This window comes from Leptonychotes weddellii, chromosome 12, assembly GCF_054177405.1.
Source record: "Leptonychotes weddellii isolate Sample4059 chromosome 12, ASM5417740v2, whole genome shotgun sequence".
In the NCBI taxonomy this organism is placed as follows: Eukaryota; Metazoa; Chordata; class Mammalia; order Carnivora; family Phocidae; genus Leptonychotes; species Leptonychotes weddellii.
Window position 1 is genome coordinate 12,884,420 of NC_138380.1, and position 23,350 is coordinate 12,907,769.

Below are 23,350 nucleotides of genomic sequence, written 5' to 3' on the forward strand. Positions count from 1 at the left end.
CTACGTAGAATGATAAGCCCTAAGAAATGTAGGTGTTTTATTCTAGCCTTAAATTGATATCATCATTGATGAATGAAAACCTACTGATGAATTACTGAAGCGAGAACTGTTGGTACCAAAAGAGATTGTAAATACCTCTGTACTTCACATGATGTCTGGGGCACTCCAAAAACTCATCTAGGAAGTGATTCAATTATTTAAATTAATTTCTATTATTCTCATGTGAATAACAAAAAGGTTAAGCCTTTACCCCTTTCACATGGTCTTATTTTGAAGAGCTTAATGCAAAGTCAACTAAATATGTCATTTTTAGGTGGGGTAAGATTTTGTTCAAATTGTTTTAACTCCATTAAAAAGACTTAAAGAACATTCTCATTTGCAATCAGGGTATATAAAATTTAAGAAAAGTAATTTATAGCTAAAATGATAGCTTCAGAGCAGTTCAACAATAGGTTTTCTAGAGGCTAGTCTCTAGTTCAAGTAGGTTACTTTGACACCACAATTTGGAATAAATCATTTAGTGTTCACGCCTGCTACTATAATAAAGGTTATTTTGATGGTCCTTTTTTCCTTTTAAACACAACTGCTTTTGTTCCACATTCATTAACACATCTGAAAAGTTAGTGATAACTCACGGCTCGGCGAATGCGGGGCCTTTCTGACACTCCCTTGCAGATTGAAGTAGGCAGGCATAGATACATTGAACCTTTACAAATAAAACAAGGGGCCAGATTGTTCAGTTTGTATAGAATAGACTCTGCCAGCAATTTCAATACAGCATCTAGAAGTACATGTTGACTGTAAAGATTCTTGTATATGAAAACAAAAGTGAACAAAATCAGGGTGTTTTATTTTGCAAAATATTGACTTAACAAGTGTAACCCTAAGAAGAATAAGACTGACCATAGATAGGAAAAAGTCCAACGCTAGAACTCTGGGAAATGGTCTCTGGGCCAACTGGGGTTTTAAAAAAAATGCTTTTTTAAAGACTTTATCTCATTAAGACTTTGGTGAGGGCCTAAGTTCACATTAGAATGGTACTATGATAAGCTAGCACCAGAAGGGCAATGCTATATATTCAAGCTTTTGCTTACTGGCATGTAAGAAAAAATGTCTTATTTTCAATCTGTACCCAAATTATGCTAAGAAATTTAAAGATGATGTAGTTTTAAATACAAAAAAAAAAACACAAAAACCCTTACATATCTAGGACTCTCCCTACTACAGTATCTAAGCTTTTTAGCATGCAACAACAGTATTGTTTCAATGCTATGTCAAACTAATGGCTCAATAATATTATAAACCAGGCCTTAAAATAAAATCAAGATTCTTAGAAATTTTACTAATCAAACATTTTGTAAAGTAGGGCGACTGTTTTTGCTTCAGAAATCACAACATTAAGTCTAATATTAAGATACATGTGCCCTGAAGACACAGCTGTCAGGCAAAATATAAGAATGCCAAATACGAATTTAGCAAACATTATCCCCAATGAACTCTTACAAAAAGCATATTTCTATAAATGCAAAAAAGCATTTTAAAGTAACTTCTCACTGCATAAGAATGGTTGCTCTATAGACATTTGATAACTGCAAACACAATAAATACAGCTATCAAATATCAGCTTACACATTAGAAAAACCTTTAAGACCATGAAATAATAAAACCCCTAATAATTTCAGATACAGAAATATCCCGAGATGGACTAGCAACTAAGTATCTGTTCATTGGTATTTTTAAAGTTTTACTTAAGAGACTTTAAGGTTAATATCTTAAAATAATTTGGCTACATTACCATGCAGTGTTTAATAAATTTATTTGGGCTTATGCCATAAAACGTATAATTTAGCTAAACCAACAAAGAATTTTAAAATAAAAATACTGGTAATTTTGGTTTCTATCAAGGTATCTGGCCCAAACCATGTTTTTCAAAAGAAACAAGGTAAAACAGCGCCCATTTGAAAGAAAAGGGGGGGGGGCAGACTACAATTAATAGAAAACAATTATGAACCAGATCTTTTAATAAAAAGAATTACTTCATGAATTCAAATACTGTATCTTTGGGTTTTCTGGGCATACAGTCATATAAAAATAACCTGAGTTAAAAAAAAAACAATTACCCTCTTACACTAACATTGGATCCAAATCATAGAATCAAACCTATTAGTGCACATATCCTTTGTGCTAGTCAATGGGGTTACAAATAGGCATATAATTACAAGCTCTCTACCTTCAAGGAGTCCATGATAGTGACAGAGAAATAGGACACCTAATTGAAATAACAAGTAATAAAGTAGCATGACCCAAATGCCAAATGGATGTCTCTAGCAGTAGTACTTCGGGAATTCTAAGACTAGAATGGCCACCAAGGATGGAGAGGTTAGAAAAGGCTTCATACAAAAAGTAGAAGCCAAAATTTAAAGAAAAGATAGGACTCAGACCACAGGAAAGAAGAACATTTCAAACTGGAGTATTATCTTTGACAAAGCTTATAAAGGCAGAAAGGTTTAGGGAATTGTAAATACTCCAAGTCAAATTCGGCTTTGGAAAATGGCTACATGTAGGGGAATAGCAAAGCTGAGGCCAGAACAGTATTTCTTGGGTAAAATTTGATTTCTTAATTTTTTTCATTTTTTTCTTCAATCCAGATTTTTAGTGTAAACAAAGTTTAAAAAGTTTAAAAATAATGAACAGAGATTAAACCAAGTTATCTGAATTAACAGCAATACAGTGTCCTACCCATAAAAACATGGAGGTTTCTCTGCCCTGTAACCTCTACAATAATTAATTAGGCTTTGTACATAACTACAATCTAAGTTTTTAGCATTAGCAACTTGATTTATAACTTTGGTAGGCAAAGTGTTCTTCATTTGAATGGAAGCATCAAAATTTCTGTTAATATTTATTACCAAGCAACTAACTTCAGAGTAAAAGCTTTAATTCTCTCTTTGGTTCAACCCCTCCATGAGTTTCATGAATTGTAATTTGTACTTGGGAACACCTGAGTTGCAAGTGTACAATAAAAACTGGAATGCCTATTATTCCTCTTAAGGCTTCTGAGGAAGTTAACAGGGCCTAATGTGGTACTGAGGCAGTTTCCCTTGGGGAACACAGATAGGCCACTCTAAAAAGGCAGCTCCTGCCCAGACTGTACTCAAATACTGCTATGCTCAAAATCCCCTTCAATCTGTTGGGAGGGAAAAATAAGCCCACTGTAAATCCCAACACCGCTATTTTATGGTCCTGCCTCTTCTGAAACTAACTTAGACTTAAACTGTAGTAGTAACACTTAAAACTTCAGCCTAGATGGTATCTGACAATTTACATGGTGCATGCTATTTTCCCAATGCCCACCCCCTCCCCCCTCCAGTGCCACCCACCCTCTCCCTCCCATACAAACAATAAATCAAATAAATTTTCACAGATTTAGGTGCTATTTTAAAAACATCAAAATTTTACTTTACCCATTCTCTCCGATGCTCCCTGTATTTTTTTAAGCTGTGAGTGGATGACCATGCTATGTGATCAACAACTGTGAAGGCTAAGCAAAAGTGAACTGAGTTTAGTATTGTAATTAAAAGAACCTTAAAGTTTGTAATATTTGACATATATAATGGTATGCAGAATCCTTATTTTACTGCATATTATCAGGCATTAATGGCAAACAATTTATAAAAACAACTAATTAGTATTTCTTTTGTATAGAATTAGTTTAGAGCTTAGCTTAGGGAAAACAGAGAAGAAAACTTAACAGCACACAAAACAAATGGAAGCAACCCCTAGCTTATAAATGGGGCCAGAAGAGGGAAAGCCCGCCCATATTCTCCAATGTGACAACCAAAGCCCTCCCCACAGGTACACTTGTTAGGGAACAAGTGTCACCACTGGCTTAGGACAGGATACGCACATTCCCTCTGAAATAAAATCCATATCCCTTCAGTGAAAGGAAAGCAGAGCAAGAAAAAGAGGTGTATAACTGATAGCTTAAAGTTTCTCATTTCCCTGTGCCTCGGAATCATCAAATGCAGAGAAATGTTTCACTCTTATTACCACTTCTTATAATATATCAGCTACTGGGGGGCGCCTGGGTGGCTCAGTTGGTTAAGTGACTGCCTTCGGCTCAGGTCATGATCCTGGAGTCCTGGGATCGAGCCCTCGGCAGGGAGTCTACTTCTCCCTCTGACCCTCCCCCCTCTCATGCTCTCTTTCTGTCTCATTCTAATAAATAAATAAAACCTTTAAAAATAATAATAATAATATATCAGCTACTGGGTCCACGTAGTAACACAGAAACTATATTAAAAAAACTACATAAAGGCCAATCTCTAGTCTAGTACAGGGCAGGAAGAAACTTGCCCTGTCCCAGGAAACCCTTGTCTTCAGAGGTAAAAGCAGGTGATTCCTGCAGCACAGTGTGATTACTTTTACATTCTTCGCAAACTTTCATATCAACTCCACTAACTTGTCCCACCTACCTTTGCTGTTCCTTTAGAACTCAGCCTAAAGCTCATCTATAAGAACTCATTTGTTATTATCCTTTTAAAAAGAAATCTATTACTCCGTGTAAATGTTAATACACTTAGTTTAATTCACTATACAGTTCAAAGTACAGAATTTGTTTTGTAAAAGGACTCACTACCACGTCTTAACATATTATGACTATAGGTGCTTTGAAACAGTTAACACGACATGATACATGTCAAACTTTTCAGGAATGTATTTATTACATAAGGAAAGAAAGAGTACTCAGACAAAGGTGGCAGTGGGAAAAACCAATTATGGCATTGTCCCTTCCAAATATAGTCACTTCTATCTAACAGAACTTATAAAGTCATACCAAGTAAGTAGTAGCAAATTTCTTTTCCTCCAGAAAAAATGCAAAAGTAAGGGTACTATATGGTCCAGAAAGGCTATCCCTCCTAATCATTCCATAGGGTTTATAATTACAAATAGTTACTACTATTATCCCATCAGAACCCCCAAGACAAGCCCAATACTTAAGAACTTAAAATACTTAAAAACTGCAATGCCCATAGTAGAAATTGCTAGAACAAGTTCATTCTTACTGAATATGATCAAAGATTAATAATGCTAAAATAACTTTTTAAATCTACCAGCCTACTTGTCTATGAACATCCATGTAACAAAATTATAAGGATCGAGACAGGGGAACAGCCTTGCTATTAGGTGAAAAAGCTTAGAGGATATTTAAGAGCTAACAGAATGGTGATGGAAATGTGAGAACAGGAATACTAAAGTAGCTACATTCCAAGGGCTCTATTCCACCCCTCGCCACAACTGTATCTTCTCTCATTACACAAGCATAGAATTTTGGCCACTGGCAGGGGTGGTGGTGGAATCTATGCTTTAGGAAATCTATCACAACATGTTTCTCCTTTTAGATTTAAGAAATACATTAGAAAAGCCTGAAAAAACTGTTACCTAAAAATTAAATCCTAGAAGCAGATTATATAGAATGTGTTTTATGATATATGTCATAAAGGAAAGTCAGTCCTTAAAAAGTTGCAGCCTGCTAAATTTTCTATTTTGATACTTACTTGCAGAGCTGCAATGCTGATACAGTAACACTTATACTGGGGCTATCTGGTGCCTTCTATCATCCAGAACGTTCTATACACAAAATCAGAAGTAATGAAAGCTATCTCTGGCTATGAAGATACAGCTGAAAAGAACCAGAGAGAAAGTGATTGGCTGATTTACCAAAAAGACAAATTTTCATCAGTTGGCTATAGCTATAAAAGCTAAGCAGAGCCTCCCCAAATCAAAAAACCAGTGAAGGAAAGAAACAAGAAAGGAAAAGAAATGAGAATATCAAAGGACAAAAGTGACAAACAACTCAATGATAAAGGAAGTTAAAATGAAAAACAGAGATTACCATGAAGGAGACGGAGCCTTACAACTACTGAAATGACACAGCAGAAATACTGTGTCACGTTGAATACACACCAAATTCACAAGGATTGCCTCTGGAGAAAGGACTGTGACTGTGAAGGGGACAGAGGGACTTCATTTGTAATGTTTTGTTTTGTTTTTAATTTGAAGAAAATATACAAAATAACATTTGTTCACTCCTATAGGTGTTTGATAGTCTTTTGTATTTTTTAACAGTTTTTGCTAAATTAGACCCCTATAATCAGCATCACAGAATTCATCACTTAAAAATAAACATAACTGGGGGCGCCTGGGTGGCTCAGTCGTTAAGCGTCTGCCTTCAGCTCAGGTCATGATCCCAGGGTCCTGGGATCGAGCCCCACACATCAGGCTCCCTGCTCAGCTGGGAGCCTGCTTCTCCCTCTCCCTCCCGCTCCCCCTGCTTGTGCTCCCTCTCTAATAAAAAATTAAAAAATTAAAAATAAATAAATAAATAAACATAACTGTTCATGTGTAAACCTTCATTCCCCACTAAACTTTCAGTCCCTCTAAGATTAGAGCCCTGTATCACTACTTTATTGCAGAGACAAAAGACAACAGAAAGAAATGTATCCATAATCTCTAAGGAAAGGAAGAAGTAACTAAAGCAACTCAGCAACCTGGGGATATTCGGGAAAGGAAAGGAAAGATTTGATTCCTATCAACAATTACTATACCCTAAAGCACATCAGCCAGTAAATACACAGAACAACATGTCTAGGGAAGTTAAGTAACATGAGAATTTCTCAAAATACAAAAGCATGGCTTCTAGAATCTGAGATGAATCAACTATTTTCCTAGCAAGCATATCCTGTTGTTCCCCTATCCACAGCATAAAACCACAGCCACTTCCCCCCCAGTTTCTAGTCTATCTTTTTTAAGTAGCCTTTCCCAGGGCCAGGCACCTTTCCACATTCCCATTGTGAAACAGGTTGGTGAAATCCCACAGAACTGCTGGCTACCATGGGCCAAAACACTATTGGAGAGGTGAGAATTCAAGCTAAGTGAGGTAATTTCACCCTGTGGGCTAGATGAACCTCTCTAGGGACTCCCTAGATGGCTCTATCTCATAGGTATGTATCTCTTCTGGTCATTCATTTCTACTTCAGGGCTTGGGTATGTACAGTTCAAACAGCTTTTTCTTTCACATGAATAACCAGAACAGTATTTTCCGAAGTATGAGATTTATACAAAAGATGATTTTAGGTGTTATCCAATTGCACCAACAGGATTTCACCAACATTTTAAACACCACTGAATCTTTTAGTGATTATTTATCATGATTAACTTTAAAAGTACATGATGAAGTCCACCTGGTGCTTAACATCTAACAAGTTCTAATGTTTAGCACGTGTGACAACAGAGTCTAAGCTATCTTTTTTTTTTTAAGTTCTCTCTTAAAATACCATGCTGTTCTCACTGTATTTTTCTGGTGACATAAATTTTCATTTTAAAATTAACTTTAATTTGGGCGCCTGGGTGGCTCAGTCGTTAAGCGTCTGCCTTCGGCTCAGGTCATGATCCCAGGGTCCTGGGATCGAGTCCCACATCGGGCTCCCTGCTCCGCGGGAGGCCTGCTTCTCCCTCTCCCACTCCCCCTGCTTGTGTTCCCTCTCTCGCTCTCTCTCTGTCAAATAAATAAATAAAATCTTTAAAAAAAAAAAAATTAACTTTAATTTTTAGAAAGTGAGTTGACATGAAGAAAATATTAAACAGAAAACAGTAAGAAACAGTCAAGGTGGTATGTGTGACTAACATTTGGGAAACATTTATCTAGAACAGAGTTTCTCAAACTTTTAATGTGCATCAGAGTCATGTAGAAGGCTTCTTAAATCACAGATTATTGGTTCCAATCCCCAGAATTTCTGGAGTCAGCCCAAGAATTTGCGTTTCTAACAAGTTCCCAGGTATTGCTAAAGTCTGGGGACCACATTTTGAGAATCACTCATCAAAACAATGGTCAACAAGCTTTTCCCTAAAGGGCCAAACAGCAAATATTTCAAACTCGCCAGCCATATAGGTCTCTTGCAACTACTCAACTCTGCTGTTTTAAGGCAAAGCAGCAATAAACAGTAGGTACACAAATGGGCATGGTTGTATTCATATAAAACTTTATTTACAAAATGCAGGGCAGCCATAATGCCAATCCTGATCTAAAATATACCTTCAAATAACTAAAAAAGGGTATACTGTGTAATCTAATAGTAGGACAAAATGAAGAGGCAGTGAACAGCTAAGTATACTATAGATACTATCCAAAAAATATCCAACTTATTTTATTGAAAAGTAAAACTTTGGAAAGTTCTAACTCTGAAAGAGAAAACTGAAGTCTCAAGAAGATAAAAACAAAACAATTTACCATGCATTCAGGAGACATGACAAAAGACTCAGCAAGGGCAGCTGGTTAAATTCTTTTCATGTTGAATCACACAGGTGAAACATCACTGCACATGGTTCACAACTAAATTAGAACATATGGATCAATATCTAGTGAGCTTTTTTTGTTAGAAAAAAATTTAAAAAGACTCCTTTCTCTAGCCCATGTTAAACAGCAAAATGACATTTATTCAGTTTTTACAAAACTACGCTTTTCTATAACCTCAATCACCTTATAAAAATTGATTAACTGATGTATTTTGGCCTTGCCTTTCAATTTCTACCCTAGCGGCTATAAGTGCATGAGAATTTAAACCAAAAAGGAACAGAATGACTTCTCTGCAGGTGCTGAATTCACAAGATTCCTGTTAGAAATATACCCTCTCTCTCGCTCCCTCATTCTTTCTCCAGCAAAATGTTCCAACTTTCTTCATCTTCTTCGTCTACAACTTCTTAGTAGACTCAGCTGGTTAGAACAATCATTTATATTTCCTCATAGATTATACTAATAGCCCTGAGCTTTTAGGATTCAACCCATTTCATGTACCTTTCTAGAATTCCATCCTTGAGGAGAATATGCCTCATTTATCTAGTTTTGCCCACACTTAAGTGACCTTCAGTTTTAAGCCATCTACCTATCTTTGCAACCCCACCACTTGCCTGAATCCCACCACTTGCCTAAACTTCAAGCTTTAATGTCTGTACGAACCACCTGATACTGAACACCACTATCTGACTCATTAAAAGACCATGATCCAGGACACCTTTCCGGCTACCTATCTTGAACATGCAGCTCACCACCATTTTTCCTTATGTGACATCTTATCCAAATCAAAGCACTTATTTGCTGCTTACAGAGCCTCTGCAGTGATAGACAAAATGATTTTTCTTTGGTTTCAATTTATTTCTTTACCCAAAGTAAAAGAATATCTCACAAGCATAGGCTTCCCTGAGGAAAGCTAAACAAATGCAGAGAATCCAAGGACAAAACAAGATTATATGAAATGATACTATTACTGTTTTCTGGGCTGTTTTGCAGACTGAAATATTCAGAGTTCAAAATGCAAAATGAGTTAAAGTTTGTTTAAAACAGATTCACCATATGGAAGTTAACAGAGCTTTCAGTGTTTTGATATGCCTGAACCTCTGATGAAGTCAAATATTCACTACAACTCTTATTTAGCCTGATGTTTAACTACCGTTTAACCTTATTTTCACCAAAATTTCTTATGTTAAAAGAATTTACAAGCTCTGGGGTAAGATATACCCGTTACCATTTTTAAAAATGTGTGCTTGTACATTAAAGGCTATGCCTCCTTCACTTAAAATGAACAATCCAAGTGGAATAGAATGGCTTACAACTGACCAAGAAATAAATATGGCTCATTATGCTAATGAGAAAAATTTTTAAAAAAATGCTCTCAATGTTGATGACAAGTCAAGGAACACAGATTAAAGATGACTTTATGAAGAAAATCCACTGAAGAAAAAACTACTTCTATCTTTGATTCAATGGTTTATTTTGCAGAAAGGCAGCAATGTCACACTATCCTACAGGTTCAACAGTTATGTATTACTAACCTTATATCAGGAACAAGTAAATGATTTTCTGAACTCTATTTTCCTGGTTACCTCCTAGCATGAGTAGTACCCTTTTTAATTTTACATTCTATAAAACTACCCCACAATGTAACTGATCACCAAAAATAGTAAATTAGGACTAAATGTACTCTATTATCTAAGAAAGTACATCATTATATGTTCAGAAAGATTACCCTCAAAAAGAGGCACAATTATCTGAAAGCTTTAACTTGCCCTAGACATTCCCTAATCATAATGGGCAACTAATGATGCCATAAAAATCTATTTTATAGTCTACATTCTATTAGTCCACTGGTCATTTGGGGCACGAAGTGGGGGGAGGGGGTGTGTAGGAGGTGACTGCCATTCCTGGCCTGTTTTAACCTTTCAGAGATGATGTCTGCCATTTAAAGGTTATAAGTAATTAAAAAATATGGAGTCCTTAAAACTACTTCTGTAAATTCCTTGGTTTCTAAACTTAGGATATAATCTAAATTCATACCCTCCATTTTAATTCCTATCCCTTGCACCCTGCCAGGCCTTTTAGGGGTCAGGACCAGAGGCTTATAACCAAATTCTATTTGCTGGCAAAAGAGCTTTAGCTAAGGGACATCTTTGCAATTAACCCAACTCAGAAAAAATAACTACAGTCTGTGCAAGGACACTGAGTTCCTCCAACTGTCACATAGACAATTCTCAAATTGCTGCCTCAATTTTACTTTACTGCTCCTCCCTTTCAAATGGACTATGTTCGGGGAAAAATTTATCCCTCTTCCTTCTATTAATGCTAACAACTACAAGAGAAAGGTATTTATAAAGTTTAATTTACCTCAAACTTCAGATAAAATAACATACTAATTTATATCTACTTATGGTTTCTCTCTCCTAAAAAAAAACTTAAAATATACTTATTTTTCAACAGTTTTTGAGTGTAACATAGGAAATTATTTGGTTTCCCACTTAACAGATTATTGATTTAACTTGAGGCAAAAAAGGTTAAGTGACTTACCCAAGGTTACAATTAGAGGTACAGCTGGGGCTAGAAACCAGGTCTCCTGAGTCTCAGCCCAGAGCTCTTTTCCTTAGCCCATGATGCCTTATCAGAAAAATCCAAATACAGTCAGACCCCCAGTTACATGGGTATGAGTTACACTGATTCACATATACAAACTTTATATAGTGTGACCAATGTTTCAACTCACGCGGTACCCTGCTTCCATTTATGCAGTATGCCAGGCATCGGCACGATTTTCAGTGGCACACAGGCGGTTGCCACCACCAGGGCCCTAGGCAAAATTGCAAAGAAGGCAAAGTTTGTCTTTGGCCCTCCCACCACCCTGATGCATTCCTCTCCCACCTCCTGGTCATCCCCCTGCCCAGCCTCCCAGCACCATCATGCTGCCCTCTGGTTGTCCAAAGCCCCCCACTTCCACCACTCACCCAAGACTGTCCTTTCTGGGAGTGCCCAGTGATCCCAAAATTATCTCTCCACTTCCTTGACACTAAAATTCCCATTTCTGAGAATTTCAATAAAGCTTAGGTAATCTATATGATTAGACTGAATTAAGTAACTCAAAATAAGGTACTTTTAATAGACTTACATCTCCAAGGAGTTTAAAAAGGAACTAATTAAAAACTGAGTTGGGACAGAGGAAGAAGGAATAAATATTTTTACTGGTGGAGGAGAGGGGGAGGTGAAAGGGAAACAAAGTTTTCCCAGTGCCCTAGGCTTCTTGTGCCACTTCAGATTCCCTCAGAGACAGGACACTAAGGGTTGAGGAGGGGTTATGGCAACCTTGAATCCCACTATCCCAGAGGACAATAGCTGTTTTATAGTCAGTCTCGGATGATTAAAAAAAAAAGGGGGGGGGGAGCTGCCTTAAACACACCCTCCCCTACCTACCTTTTCCATCTCTCTCCCACCTCTTGGATCCCCATTTCCACCTCTTAGTGCCAAAGACACCCAACAGCATTCCCTGTAAGCTGTTCCTTTGTCCAATACAAAGCTTTCCATTATATGGTTTTAAAGTATATGGTGTTATTCAGGAACGTATCCATATTCCCCTACCCCTGGATAACTTGAAGTTGACTGTATGCTAAAAAAGAACAATCCTAATTATTTAAAGGTCCTGAATCATAAGATGAAATATGTAAACTCATTATCTGGTAAGGAAAATAATGTTCTGATTCTTATCTTGCATACATAAAAGAACTAATATGGGTATCTTTTCTTTTCCTTGAAAGTAGTATGTTTCTTACTTCTGGCCCAACACAGCAGTGAAAATCCAGTCATTTCAGCTAAATAATATCGTGGACTCGTTAACATGAGTTCATTGGTAAATCCTCTTAGTCTGGAGGCAAAAAAAATCTGGTAACATACACATAAAAAATGTAAATTTATTTGTATACAAAGCAGAATGGATTTTAAGAAATCCATGTTTCTGCTGACTACACACACAGGAAAATATATTTATATATATATATATATATATATATTTAATGTAGCTTTACAATACTAGATTGGCTACCTCGTTTGGAAATTTATCAGGAGATAGCAGTTACTTTGATCCAACGACCCTCCCAGTAAAATTAGAAAATTCAATCCATGTAGAAGGTACCAAAAATGGTATCCATCTAGGATTAAAAAGTTCATGTAAAATCTTAAATGATTTCCATACTTTTACTACAAAAATTAGTTATTCTGTCAGCTAAAATCCTGAATTAGGTCCCTTCCCAATACCGTCTTCATTATGGAAAAGGAGCAATGTTAAGACATGCTGCAGTTATAAAATAACCATTCTTATCTAACAGTGAAAAATGAACAGGTAGAAGTTTCTGCAGGGGCATTTTTAATTAATGTTAACTTGCAAGGGTTTACTACACAAAATTCATTTCCTTCCCAATCTTCCCCTCCTCTCTACACAAGCACAAGTAGGTTTGCCACCTCCACCTATTTGTCTATGTGTCCTAGGAAGACAAGTTCCCAATACGGGTTTTTATTAAAACTAAACTGTGAGCCCTGAAAAGCCATTCTCTGTATGCACTGAGAAAAATATCTGAATTCAATATACATTTTTTAACCTACTCACATATTTTGCTGCAAAGTATTCAAGAAAATTACAAGAGCAACTGTTAAAAATATAAGTGTGCCTTTTCTCTTACGTCAAGCAATTTAAGTAACTTTTCAAGAAAAAAGCATTTCTTTAATGGCTAAGAAACGATCTGCCTAAACAAGCAACATATAAAAATAAGCAAGTGTTTTTGCTTTTAAGAGAGAAAGTACTGAACTAGACCTTTCCTCCATATTAGCATGGATTTGAGCTCAATTTGATAATACATTATCATCATCACCAAAAAAGCAACAGCATTTCATCTTTGCATTTAGGAATTCTCTTTACGACAAAAAAGATCCGCAATTAGTAATTTTCTACACAAACTCTATCCTCAGCGCCTAAAAGGATCGTTGTTTCTCTCAATTCTACTTCACTGGGCACCACATTTTCAAAATGGTTCTATTTGGGGCACATGCAAGACTTGTCAATATTTACTGAACAAAGCTTCTATTAAATTCTCTAACAAAATGGAGGTCTCTCGGAAAAAACAGGCCATAACATTTTTCTTTTCACAAAATGGGGCCAAACACACCCACTTCAAGAAACCATGGTTTGGGTCAGATTTTTCCATAAGAAGGATTGTTTCTGTGGGATCGAGTGTGCACTTCTGGGACTGAGTTCATAGTGAAGGTTTTCTCCAGACCCAGGTAAGGGGCGGGGGGCGGGGGTGGGGCAGTTCTCTCTGGATGCTCTGGAGGGCGGCGGCGAGGGATGATCCCAAAGCTCTGGGTTAAGGAATTAGTTCAGGGGACGGAGGCTTTAGCGGTCCACCGGTACCTCATCAGCCACAAAACGGGATGACCGACTACGCCAAGAGAGACGTGGGCTCTCCCGTCCCAGACAAGTCAACATTGAATCTCAAACTCTCCTTTCTACCTCCAGGCCCCGCCTGACCCCATTGGCAGCAGTTCCCGCCAATCCGCTCGGTCACCGCCCCCCAAGCCCGCCTGCCCAGCCCTGATTGGATGGGACGGGAGCCGGGACCTCGTGTTACCAATCTGGGAGCCCCTTACTCAGCCACACACGCAAGCCCAGGTACGCCCGCGAAGCCCCTTCCCCTCGCTTTCCCCTTCCCCTCCCCCACCCCCAGGGCACTGGCAGACACTTACCGTCCCGGGAGGTGCCCATCAACTGGTCCAGCATTGCGCGCATCTGGGCCTGCGCCGACATGGCGGCGGCGTAGCGAGCGGGCGGGGGTGGGGCGCAGACCGGGCCCTTTCGGGCGGGGGGGACGGGGAAGGGGTGGGGGAAGGTGAGACGCTGTCTCAGTTGCCGCCGCCGCCGCCGCCGCCTCAAGGCGTGTGGAAAGGGAGCCGGAGGGCTTGTAGGAGAATCCGGGCTGCGCTCCTCACGACGATGCGTAAGTAGAAGGCAGCAGCCCCCGAAAGCAACCCTCGTTCCCTCGCTCTCCGTCGGGTCTTGGGACAGAAGCGTTACGGGCTAAGCAAGCTCTCGCCTCCAACACCGCCACCCGCCAGAAGCCGTCAGCCCCCCCTTCTAGCTCTGACGCCGCTCGCCGCCACCGTCGCCGCGACGTGAGCGCGCACGCTCCTCGCGCTTAGTTGTTTCCCGCGGGGGCTCCACCAACTGGCGTCCAACTGTATTTGCTCCACCCGCCCCGCCCGGGAGAGGTTCCACCCTAACGGCTCTCGGGCGCGTGCACGCGAGCTTCTCCCGCCTCCTTTCCCCCAGATCTCGCGAGACTCGGGTTATTAAACGACCCTCGAGCCGGATCTGCCCGAGGCGCCAAACCTCATGCTACCAGCTGCGAGTGGGCTAGGGTTGGGCGGCACGCTGTGCTGGCGAACCAGACCCAAATTAGCAAATGTGCCAGAGGGTTACCCCGAGTTGAAAGTAAGTGGAGACCTTACCCCTCGGTTCGACTGAGATTAGCAGTCTTAGTGGCTAATACAGGCGTATTGGATTATTCATTGGCCGATTAACTCGTTTTCAGGGGCCCACCCAGAATATTGTACGCTCAACCTTTCCCCACTGCTGCCTTGACCTTCTACAAAAGGAGCCCTGGAGATCTGACATCTGGGTCATTTCCCTTTATGCATAGAGGCTAACCCCCCCCCCCCCCCCACGAATTAGGATAAATCAAGTTCAGGAAATACCACCCGAAATTAATACACTAAGAAACGATGACCTAACCGATTCGGATTGATTATCATTATTTTTAACGGGAAGCTGTTAGTCTAAATTTGGAACTATAAAAATTAAGTAATATTCTCAGAAAGGAAACGTGATCTTGTAGAAAGTTTCTTTTTTCCTGTTTAAAAGATGAGTTTGAAGAATAAGGCTTTTTCAGTGTTTCAGCAGCATTGACAGTGGGAAAGAAAGCCTGTGTGTTCATAGCTTGCCCCATCACCTTGGGTTCAAAATCTTAGTCGACTGATTGCTAACTGGGACCTTCAGTAATTTCTGTCTTAATCTCATGTTTATGGGTCTAAACACACATACCTTATAGCATAGTTGTGAGGACTAAATAAGCTAACAAAATGCCGAGCTTGATATTTTGACTTTTTTTGTAAAATATTAATTCCTTAAAATGAGATATAGGTACTTCCTACATACTTGGAAAAGAAGTAATGGTAAAAGGTTTTCATTAAAAATTTATGTGCATCACCCTGGAACTTAAAATCTATTAGCAAGATTAGTAAAAAACATAATAGTAATAGTCCTGAGATCCCTTTAAATGCACATTGGGCCAAGGGGCACCTGGCAAGCTCAGTCAGTAGAGTATGTGATTCTTGATCTAGGGGTTGTGAATTCAAGCCCCACATTAGGTGTAGAGATTACTGGAAAAAAAAAACAAAAACTAAAATGCATATTGAGCCAATAAAATTTTTTAAATTACATTGTCTTTTGTAGCTGACAAAATAGGTTCCCTCCAATTATTCAAAGAACTCAAAATTCCAACAACTTCAATACTATGAATATCATTGAAAACAATTTACATGGGTGGTTCAGTCAGTTAAGCGTCTACCTTGGGCTCAGTTCATGATCCCAGGGTCCTGGGATCGAGCCCTATGTGAGGCTCCCTGTTCAGTGGGGGCTGCTTCACCCTCTCCCTCTCCCTCTGCCCCTCTCCTCTACTTGCATTGTCTCTTTCTCTCTCTCAAATAAATAAAATCTTGAAAACAATTTACAATAAGAGAAAAGTGTACAAATTATTCTGTCCTAGAGGGAGGCATATTATATATACATATATACAGTATGATCTTCTGAAGAACAATATCCTTAGGAGGGAAGTAGACTAACATGTTGAGTAATTAATGTGTTAATGAAGAGAATTTAGTTTTTTCCTTCCTACTTTTCTGGTTGCTTACATTTTAAATGGGTCTCTTAAAAACAGCATGTAGCTGTTTTTATTTAATAATCTGATATTTACTGTCCTTTAATTGAAGCATTTATTCATTTATATTCATGTAATTACTCATATGTTTGGGCTTAAAGTTCTTATTTTGTCTATTTGTCTCATCTATTCAATTTTCTCTCCTTTCCTGCCTGCTTTCTAATCATTCCATGTTTTCCCCTTCTAGTAGTTTGGAAGTTTTATTTTTATTCTTATAGTAGTTACCCTAAAATTTATAACAGGCATTCTTAATACCTTTTCACTTCCCCCAGATAATACAAAGAACCTAGAAAACTAACTCCATTTAACCTCTCCTGAAGTTATATACCGTTTTTATCATGTTTTAGTTCTATGTTTTTTTAAAATCAAACTTCATATACTGTTCATTTATTTGCCACTTTTTTTTTTTTCTTCATTCCTTCTGGAATCTCTGCCTTTCCATCTGGGATCATTTCCCTTTTGTCTGAAGTTTAAACTTTAGGACAGGAGTCAGCAATCTACAGTCCACAGGCCAAATCCAGCCCACTGCCCATTTTTCTGAATAGTTTTGTTGGAATACCGCCAGGCTCATTCATTTACTATTGTCTCTGGTTGCTTTTGCACTAGCACAGCATTGTTGAGTGGTTGTGACAAATACTGTATGGCCAGCAAGACTGAAATATTTACTATCTGGCTTTTTACAGAAGTTTGCCTAATCTGCTTCAGAGTTTGCTTTTGTGTTGGCCTGTTAGTGGGCAACTGTCCCATTCCTGTTGATCTGAGACAGTCTTTCTTTTGCCTTTCTTTATTCTAGGTGGGTATTTTTATTGGGCATAGAATTCTAGGTTTGAAGTTACTTTCTTTCAGCATATTCGTTCCATCTTTCTGCTGCCTTTTACCTTCCATTGCTCCTGCCAAGTCTGTCACTCCTTTGCAGATAGTTGGCTGCTTTAAAATTTTGTTCTTTTTGCTATGGGTTTCCTGCAATTTTACTATGATGTATCTGGGTGTGGATTTATTTTTTTCTGCTTTTAGGATTCATTCAGCTTTTAAAGATTTATTTATTTATTTTGAGAGAGAGAGAGCATGTATGCACATGGTGGGGAGGGGAGCAGAGGGAGAGGAGGAGAATCCCAAGCAGATTCCCCACTGAGTGAAGAGCCTGATGTGGGGCTTGATCCCAGGACCCCAAGATCATGATCTGAGCTGAAATCAAGTGTCGGCCAGTCAACTGACTGAGCCACCCAGACGCCCCATGTTTAGCTATTCTTAAATTTTGTTTCTCATTCATCCACTTCTGAAACTCCAAATAAATGTTTATTTAGACAGTTTTCACTATATCCTGTATATCTCTTTACTCTCTGCATTTTTTACGTTGTCTTGCCAAGCTGCCTTCTTGATATTTTTTTGACAAACTTTATAGTTCATTTGTCTCCTTTCAGCTGTATTTAGTCTGCTGTTAAATCCATCAATTGAATTACTTATTTTTTCAGTTGTAGAATTTTTATTGCGTTCTTTTTCATGTCTACTGTGTCATTTTTTTAATAGTTTTTGGTTCCCTGATAAAATTTCCAAGGCTGTCTATTCTTTGACCCTAGTGAACCTAATTGTTTTGTAATCCGAGTTTGCTAAATCCAATTATCTGAAGTTTTTTGTAGTTTGTTTCTGTTGTTGTTGTTTCTGCTGGTTTTCACTTAGGGAGTCTTGTTTTCTTGTGTGTTTGGTTATCTTTATATGTTGAACCATGTATTTGAAAAGAGACATACAAGCATAATATAAGTCTAAGTAGGATATAATGCTATCTTCCTTCAGAGATCTTTATTTTTCTCTGATAGGTAACTGAAGACCTTACTAGTCAAGGACCACCGTAATACAGGTTCAAGGCCTCAATTCCTCTTGACCACCAAAATGACAAAAGTCTGAGCTGAAAACTTGGCAAGGACTTTTTACTTACAGCTCTTCCTTGAGGGTGAACTTCAGGGTTCTAGATTCAAGTGGATGTGGATTTCTTAGAGTGCCTACCTTGGTGGGCCCTAGACTTTGCGTTTTGCATCCCTAACCCTACAAACCTACCAAAGTGTAGCTCAGTTTCAATACAAAGCTATTAACTACACAATTAGCAAGTACCCTGAAGCCAAATATGTGCCTTTATGTGCTACATTTACAAGGGACAAGCAAGTGGTTCAGGGAAGAGATACAAGAGATAAGAGGTCTGGACTAGAGTATTAGAGAGATTCAGGGGATTCTTAGGAGGTAGAATCTAATTAATTCAGTGATTATTTAACAGGGTATGAAGGAGGAAGCAGTCAAGAATGACTGTTTTCTAGTTTGAGCTACTGTGTACAAGTGTCAGTAACAGAGGAGATTTACAGGGGAAGATGATGAGGTTCCATTTTGGATGCTTTGAATTTGAGATGCCTTTGAATCATCTAAGCGGTGTTGTCTTTGAAGCAGCTGGACATAGAGGGCTACAGGAGGGCTTGGACTGGAGTTAGCCGCTTGATGATAATTGAAGCCTGGGAAGTAGAGATGATCTCACCCAGGGAAAGACTATCAAGTGTGAGGTAACGACCTAGATTTGAACCTGAAGAATGTCAACATATTAGGGACATGCAGGAGAGTAAACGAAGACAAATGGCTAGAGCAAGAGAAGAAAACAAGAATGTGATGTCATCAAAGCCAAGAGAAAAGAATGGTCAGTAGTGTCAAATGCTTCCTAGAGGGCACCTGACTGGCTCAGTATGTAGAGCATTGGACGCTTGAGCTCGTCGGGATCATGAGTTCAAGACCCACATTGAGGGTAGGGTTTACTAAAAAACAAAACAAAACAAAAAATGCTCCCTGGAGATCAAGCAAGGTAAGGAATGATCCACTGAGTTTAGTGACCTCATTTGTAACCTTGCAAAGCAGTTCTGGTAGAATGGAGGGGCAGAAACCAGACTGCAGTGGATTGAGGATGATTGGGCAGTGAAAAATGCAGAAAATGATGCAACAACATGGATTATTAATCTCAAAATCAGTATGTTGAGCAAAAGAAGCCTACTCAAGAATGCATACTATAGGACTCCATTTGGATGAAATCCCTGAGCAGGCCAAACTAATTTATGGTGACAGCAAGCAGGTCAGTGGTTGCCTAGGGCCACGGGTGGGGAAGGGGATTGACTGCAGGGGGCACAGGGCAACTTTTGGGACTGATGGCAATGATCTATAGCTTTAATGGGGTTGTTACTACACAGATGTATGCACTTGTCGTTATTCGTTGACCTGCACACTTAAAATGGGTATATTTATTATACATAAATTATACCTCACTACAGCCTATTTCATGTTTTAAAATGTAGAAAATGGGGGCGCCTGGGGGGCTCAGTTGGTTAAGCGACTGCCTTCGGCTCAGGTCATGATCCCAGGGTCCTGGGATCGAGCCCCGTGTCGGGCTCCCTGTTCCACGGGAAGCCTGCTTCTACCTCTCCCACTCCCCCTGCTTGTGTTCCCTCTCTCGCTGTCTCTGTCTAATAAATAAATAAAATCTTTAAAAATAAAAAAATAAAATGTAGAAAATGAGGGGCACCTGGCTGGCGCAGTCAGAGAAGCATGTGACTCTTGATCTCGGGGTTGTGAGTTTGAGCCCCATGTTGAGTGAAGAGATTACTTAAGTAAAAAAACTTTTAAAAAATTTAAAAATGTAGAGAATGAGTATAATTCATCAATTCATTAAATAACTCAATTTGTGAAGAGGTAGAAGCTGTAAAGGCATTTGTGTAAGAGGTTGAGTGTTTTTATTTATTTATTTTTAAGATTTATTTATTTGGAGAGTGGGGTGGGGGCAGAAGGACAGAATCCTTAAGCAGACTCCCTGCTGAGCACAGAGCCCAGTGTGGGACTCCATCTCATGATTCATGAGATTGTGACCTGAGCTGAAACCAAGAGTCAGACGCTTAACCGACTGAGCCACCCAGACGCCCCTATTTTTTTATTTAAAAGATTTATTCCAGAGGGGCACCTGGGTGGCTCAGTCGATTAAGCATCTGCCTTCAGCTTGGGTTATGATCCTGGAGTCCCGGGACTGAGCCCCACATCGGGCTCTATGCTCAGCGGGGAGCCTGCTTCTCCATCTCCCTCTGCCCCTCCCATTCAGTCTCTCCCACTCTCTCAAATAAAATCTTAAAAAAAAAAAAAAAAAGATTTATTCCATAGAGAGAGAACATGATGGGGAGGGGCAGGGGGTGAAGGAGAGAGAAACTCAAGCAGACTCCGCTCTGAGTGTGAGGGACCGAGGCGCCCCATGATTGAGTGTTTTTAGATGGAAGATCCTTGAGCATGTTTAAATGCTACTATAAGCAAGAGGAAGCAGTTGAAATCAGAGAGAGGGAAAAAGAGACAGCAAATGAAGGAATGTGATAAAGCATGTACCACATCAAAAGCTATGGTAGGGGTGCCTGGGTAGCTCAGTTGGTTGGGCGTCCGACTTTTGGTTTTGGCTCAGGTCATGGTCTCAGTCCCTGCATCGGGCTCCGCTGGGTGTGAAGCCTGCTTGAGATTCTCTCTCTCCCTCCTTCCCCCTCCCCTTGCTCATGTGTGTGCTCTCTCTCTAAAATGGATAGATTAAAAAAAAAAACCTATAGTAAGTTAACACAGTGCCAAAACCTCAGTTCTCGGAACTTCCTGGTATAGAAAGTTTATCTTTAATAGTTTATGTTCCAAAATCATTTCCTTCTATTTCTAAAACTGAGTTCAGCTAATTATTTTTGGTAAGTCCATTAGTAAGAGGCATAGGTTTGAATGTATATGAATAGAAATGTTTTGAGCAAATTATTTAAACTGTAAAAACAAAAACCGTCTATAATCCAGAATACAGGTGACAATAGGGTTTAAGAGAAGGGTTCATGGGGCGCCTGGGTGGCTCAGTTGGTTAAGCGACTGCTTTCGGCTCAGGTCATGATCCTGGAGTCCCTGGATCGAGTCCCGCATCGGGCTCTCTGCTCGGCAGGGAGCCTGCTTCTCCCTCTGATCCTCCCCCCTCTCATGTGCTCTCTCTCTCTCATTCTCTCTGTCTCAAATAAATAAATAAAATCTTTAAAAAAAAAAAAAAGAGAAGGGTTCATGATAAAAGAATGAGGGTATGGTAAAATGATTAAAATAAGATTTTCTTTTTGTCAGGCATTCATTATGTACTGTGCAAGTATTTTATGTATTTATTACAACCACCTTGTTGGCATTCCCATTTTACAGAAGAGAGAATAAGCTTAGGTCAACTAACCTGCCCAAGGTAACACAGCTGGTAAATTATAAAAAGGATTAAAAATTATAAAAAGGATTAAAACCTAGGTCTCTATTACTTCAAACCCATAATAAATATCTTATGTTGCTTAGGCAATTCTGCCTCAAATCTTTATTGTATATACACTATTGTAACAACAAAGGAAATCAAAACATGAACCTACCCTAATCCTTTTGCTTTCTTCATTTTACCAAAGTAAAACATCTTCAGATAATAACATACTCATGCCGATGAAATAGAGCAAGGGAAAAAATGTTAAGTATTTCTATCTTTTTGATCCATTAATTGCATAAATGCTTGTTTGACCTCTTAATACTATTGTTTTCATGTTAATCTCTTAGATGGTGTTTTGAACTGCTTTATGAACAGATCCGTTCGGATTGTACACCTCCTAGTGAATAGTACTCACTGAGCCATGTTTTCAAAATACTGAATAATTGGGGCGCCTGGGTGGCTCAGTTGGTTGAGCGACTGCCTTCGGCTCAGGTCACGATCTGAGGGTCCTGGGATCGAGCCCCGCATCAGGCCCCCTGCTCCGCGGGAAGCCTGCTTCTCCCTCTCCCACTCCCCCTGCTTGTGTTCCCTCTCTCGCTGTCTCTCTCTCTCTCTGTCAATTAAATAAGTAAAATCTTAAAAAAAAAAATAATGCTATATGTAAAGTCACTGTGGAAGGTGCTTTGAAGACTACAAAGATGAATGAGACATGGTCCTTACTCTTCAGGAGCTTGCAGTCCAGGGAAAAATAAGTCCTAAGACATGCCTACAAGAAACTGACATAGACAATAAAGTGGGCACAAAGAACTGCTGATGGTTCTCAGAAACAGTAATTTCTATTTGAGGATGTTAGAAGTAGATAGACCATTGAGGAGACTAGTTTAATAGTTCAGCCAAAAGATCATCAGTGCTGGAACTAGAAGAGAGGCAATGAGGACAGAGAGGGAGAAAAGGATAGTAGAGCCATCGCAGAAGCAGAAATTGCCGATTAGATACGGAGAGTGAGGAGACAAATACAGAACGAAGTCAAAGTTTACTTGGTCAGCCAAGTGCATGGTGGAGCCTTTCACGCTGATAAGACAATTCAAGAGCAATTTGACAGATGAGAAGGCAGAAGTCAGCACGCTCATTCCATCGCCCTCTCTAGACTTCCTCCCTGTGGCCTGTAGTTGAGTGGTGGCCATATTCCTATGCCTAAGGGTCAATTCTGTCAGCCTACGGAGGTAATAGCATCCAAATGGTGCTAGCCCCTAGGAGCTTTACAACTTGTTGACTGTAATTCAGCCCACATCTTTCTATAACCCTTCATTAACTCTCCTCAGTAACCCTGTTTGGTACTCCTTTCTGTCAGGACCTTAAACACGTTGTATTTGTGTATTTTTAAGTAAAGTGTGCATATTGAGTGTGTGTGTGTATGTGTATGTGTATATATATATATAATTATATGCCTGTATATAGGAAACAGCGGCAAAGACACACCAAACTGTTAGCAACAGTTACCACCTGGTAATGGGGATGCAATAGGGGAGGGACAAAGGAAAAGAAAAAAGACACCTTTATTTTATATTCTGTATCATTTGAGTTACTTAAAACAGTAAGTTTGTATACTTTTAAAGTAATAGAGTTTTAAAAGTAGATCAAGAGCATCAATCAGCCTAATACAAGAAGTTCAGTAAACTCACTGAAAGGATGAAACCTCCCTAAGAAACACTCGGTCAACAAAATTACAGAGAAAAACAC

General features: G+C 39.2%; 1 protein-coding gene across 10 annotated transcripts in view; it reads right to left on the bottom strand.

The window, feature by feature from the left end:
* LUC7L2 (LUC7 like 2, pre-mRNA splicing factor) overlaps nucleotides 1-14,483 on the bottom strand; it is a 65,296-nt gene extending 50,813 nt beyond the window's left edge. The window contains exons 1-3 of one of the 10 annotated variants that reach the window (XM_081800009.1): nucleotides 14,111-14,483; nucleotides 11,091-11,174; nucleotides 636-706 (exon numbers count right to left, since the gene is read on the bottom strand). In XM_081800009.1, coding sequence (XP_081656135.1) covers nucleotides 636-706; nucleotides 11,091-11,108 — 89 coding nt within the window. In that variant the 5' untranslated portion in view covers nucleotides 11,109-11,174; nucleotides 14,111-14,483. Of the gene's footprint in view, nucleotides 1-635; nucleotides 707-3,464; nucleotides 4,149-8,290; nucleotides 10,836-11,090; nucleotides 11,175-14,110 lie in introns of those variants that run through there. The other 9 variants (XM_081800011.1, XM_081800008.1, XM_081800014.1 and 6 more) reach the window with 9 other exon arrangements.
* Nucleotides 14,484-23,350: the final 8,867 nt, after the last annotated feature.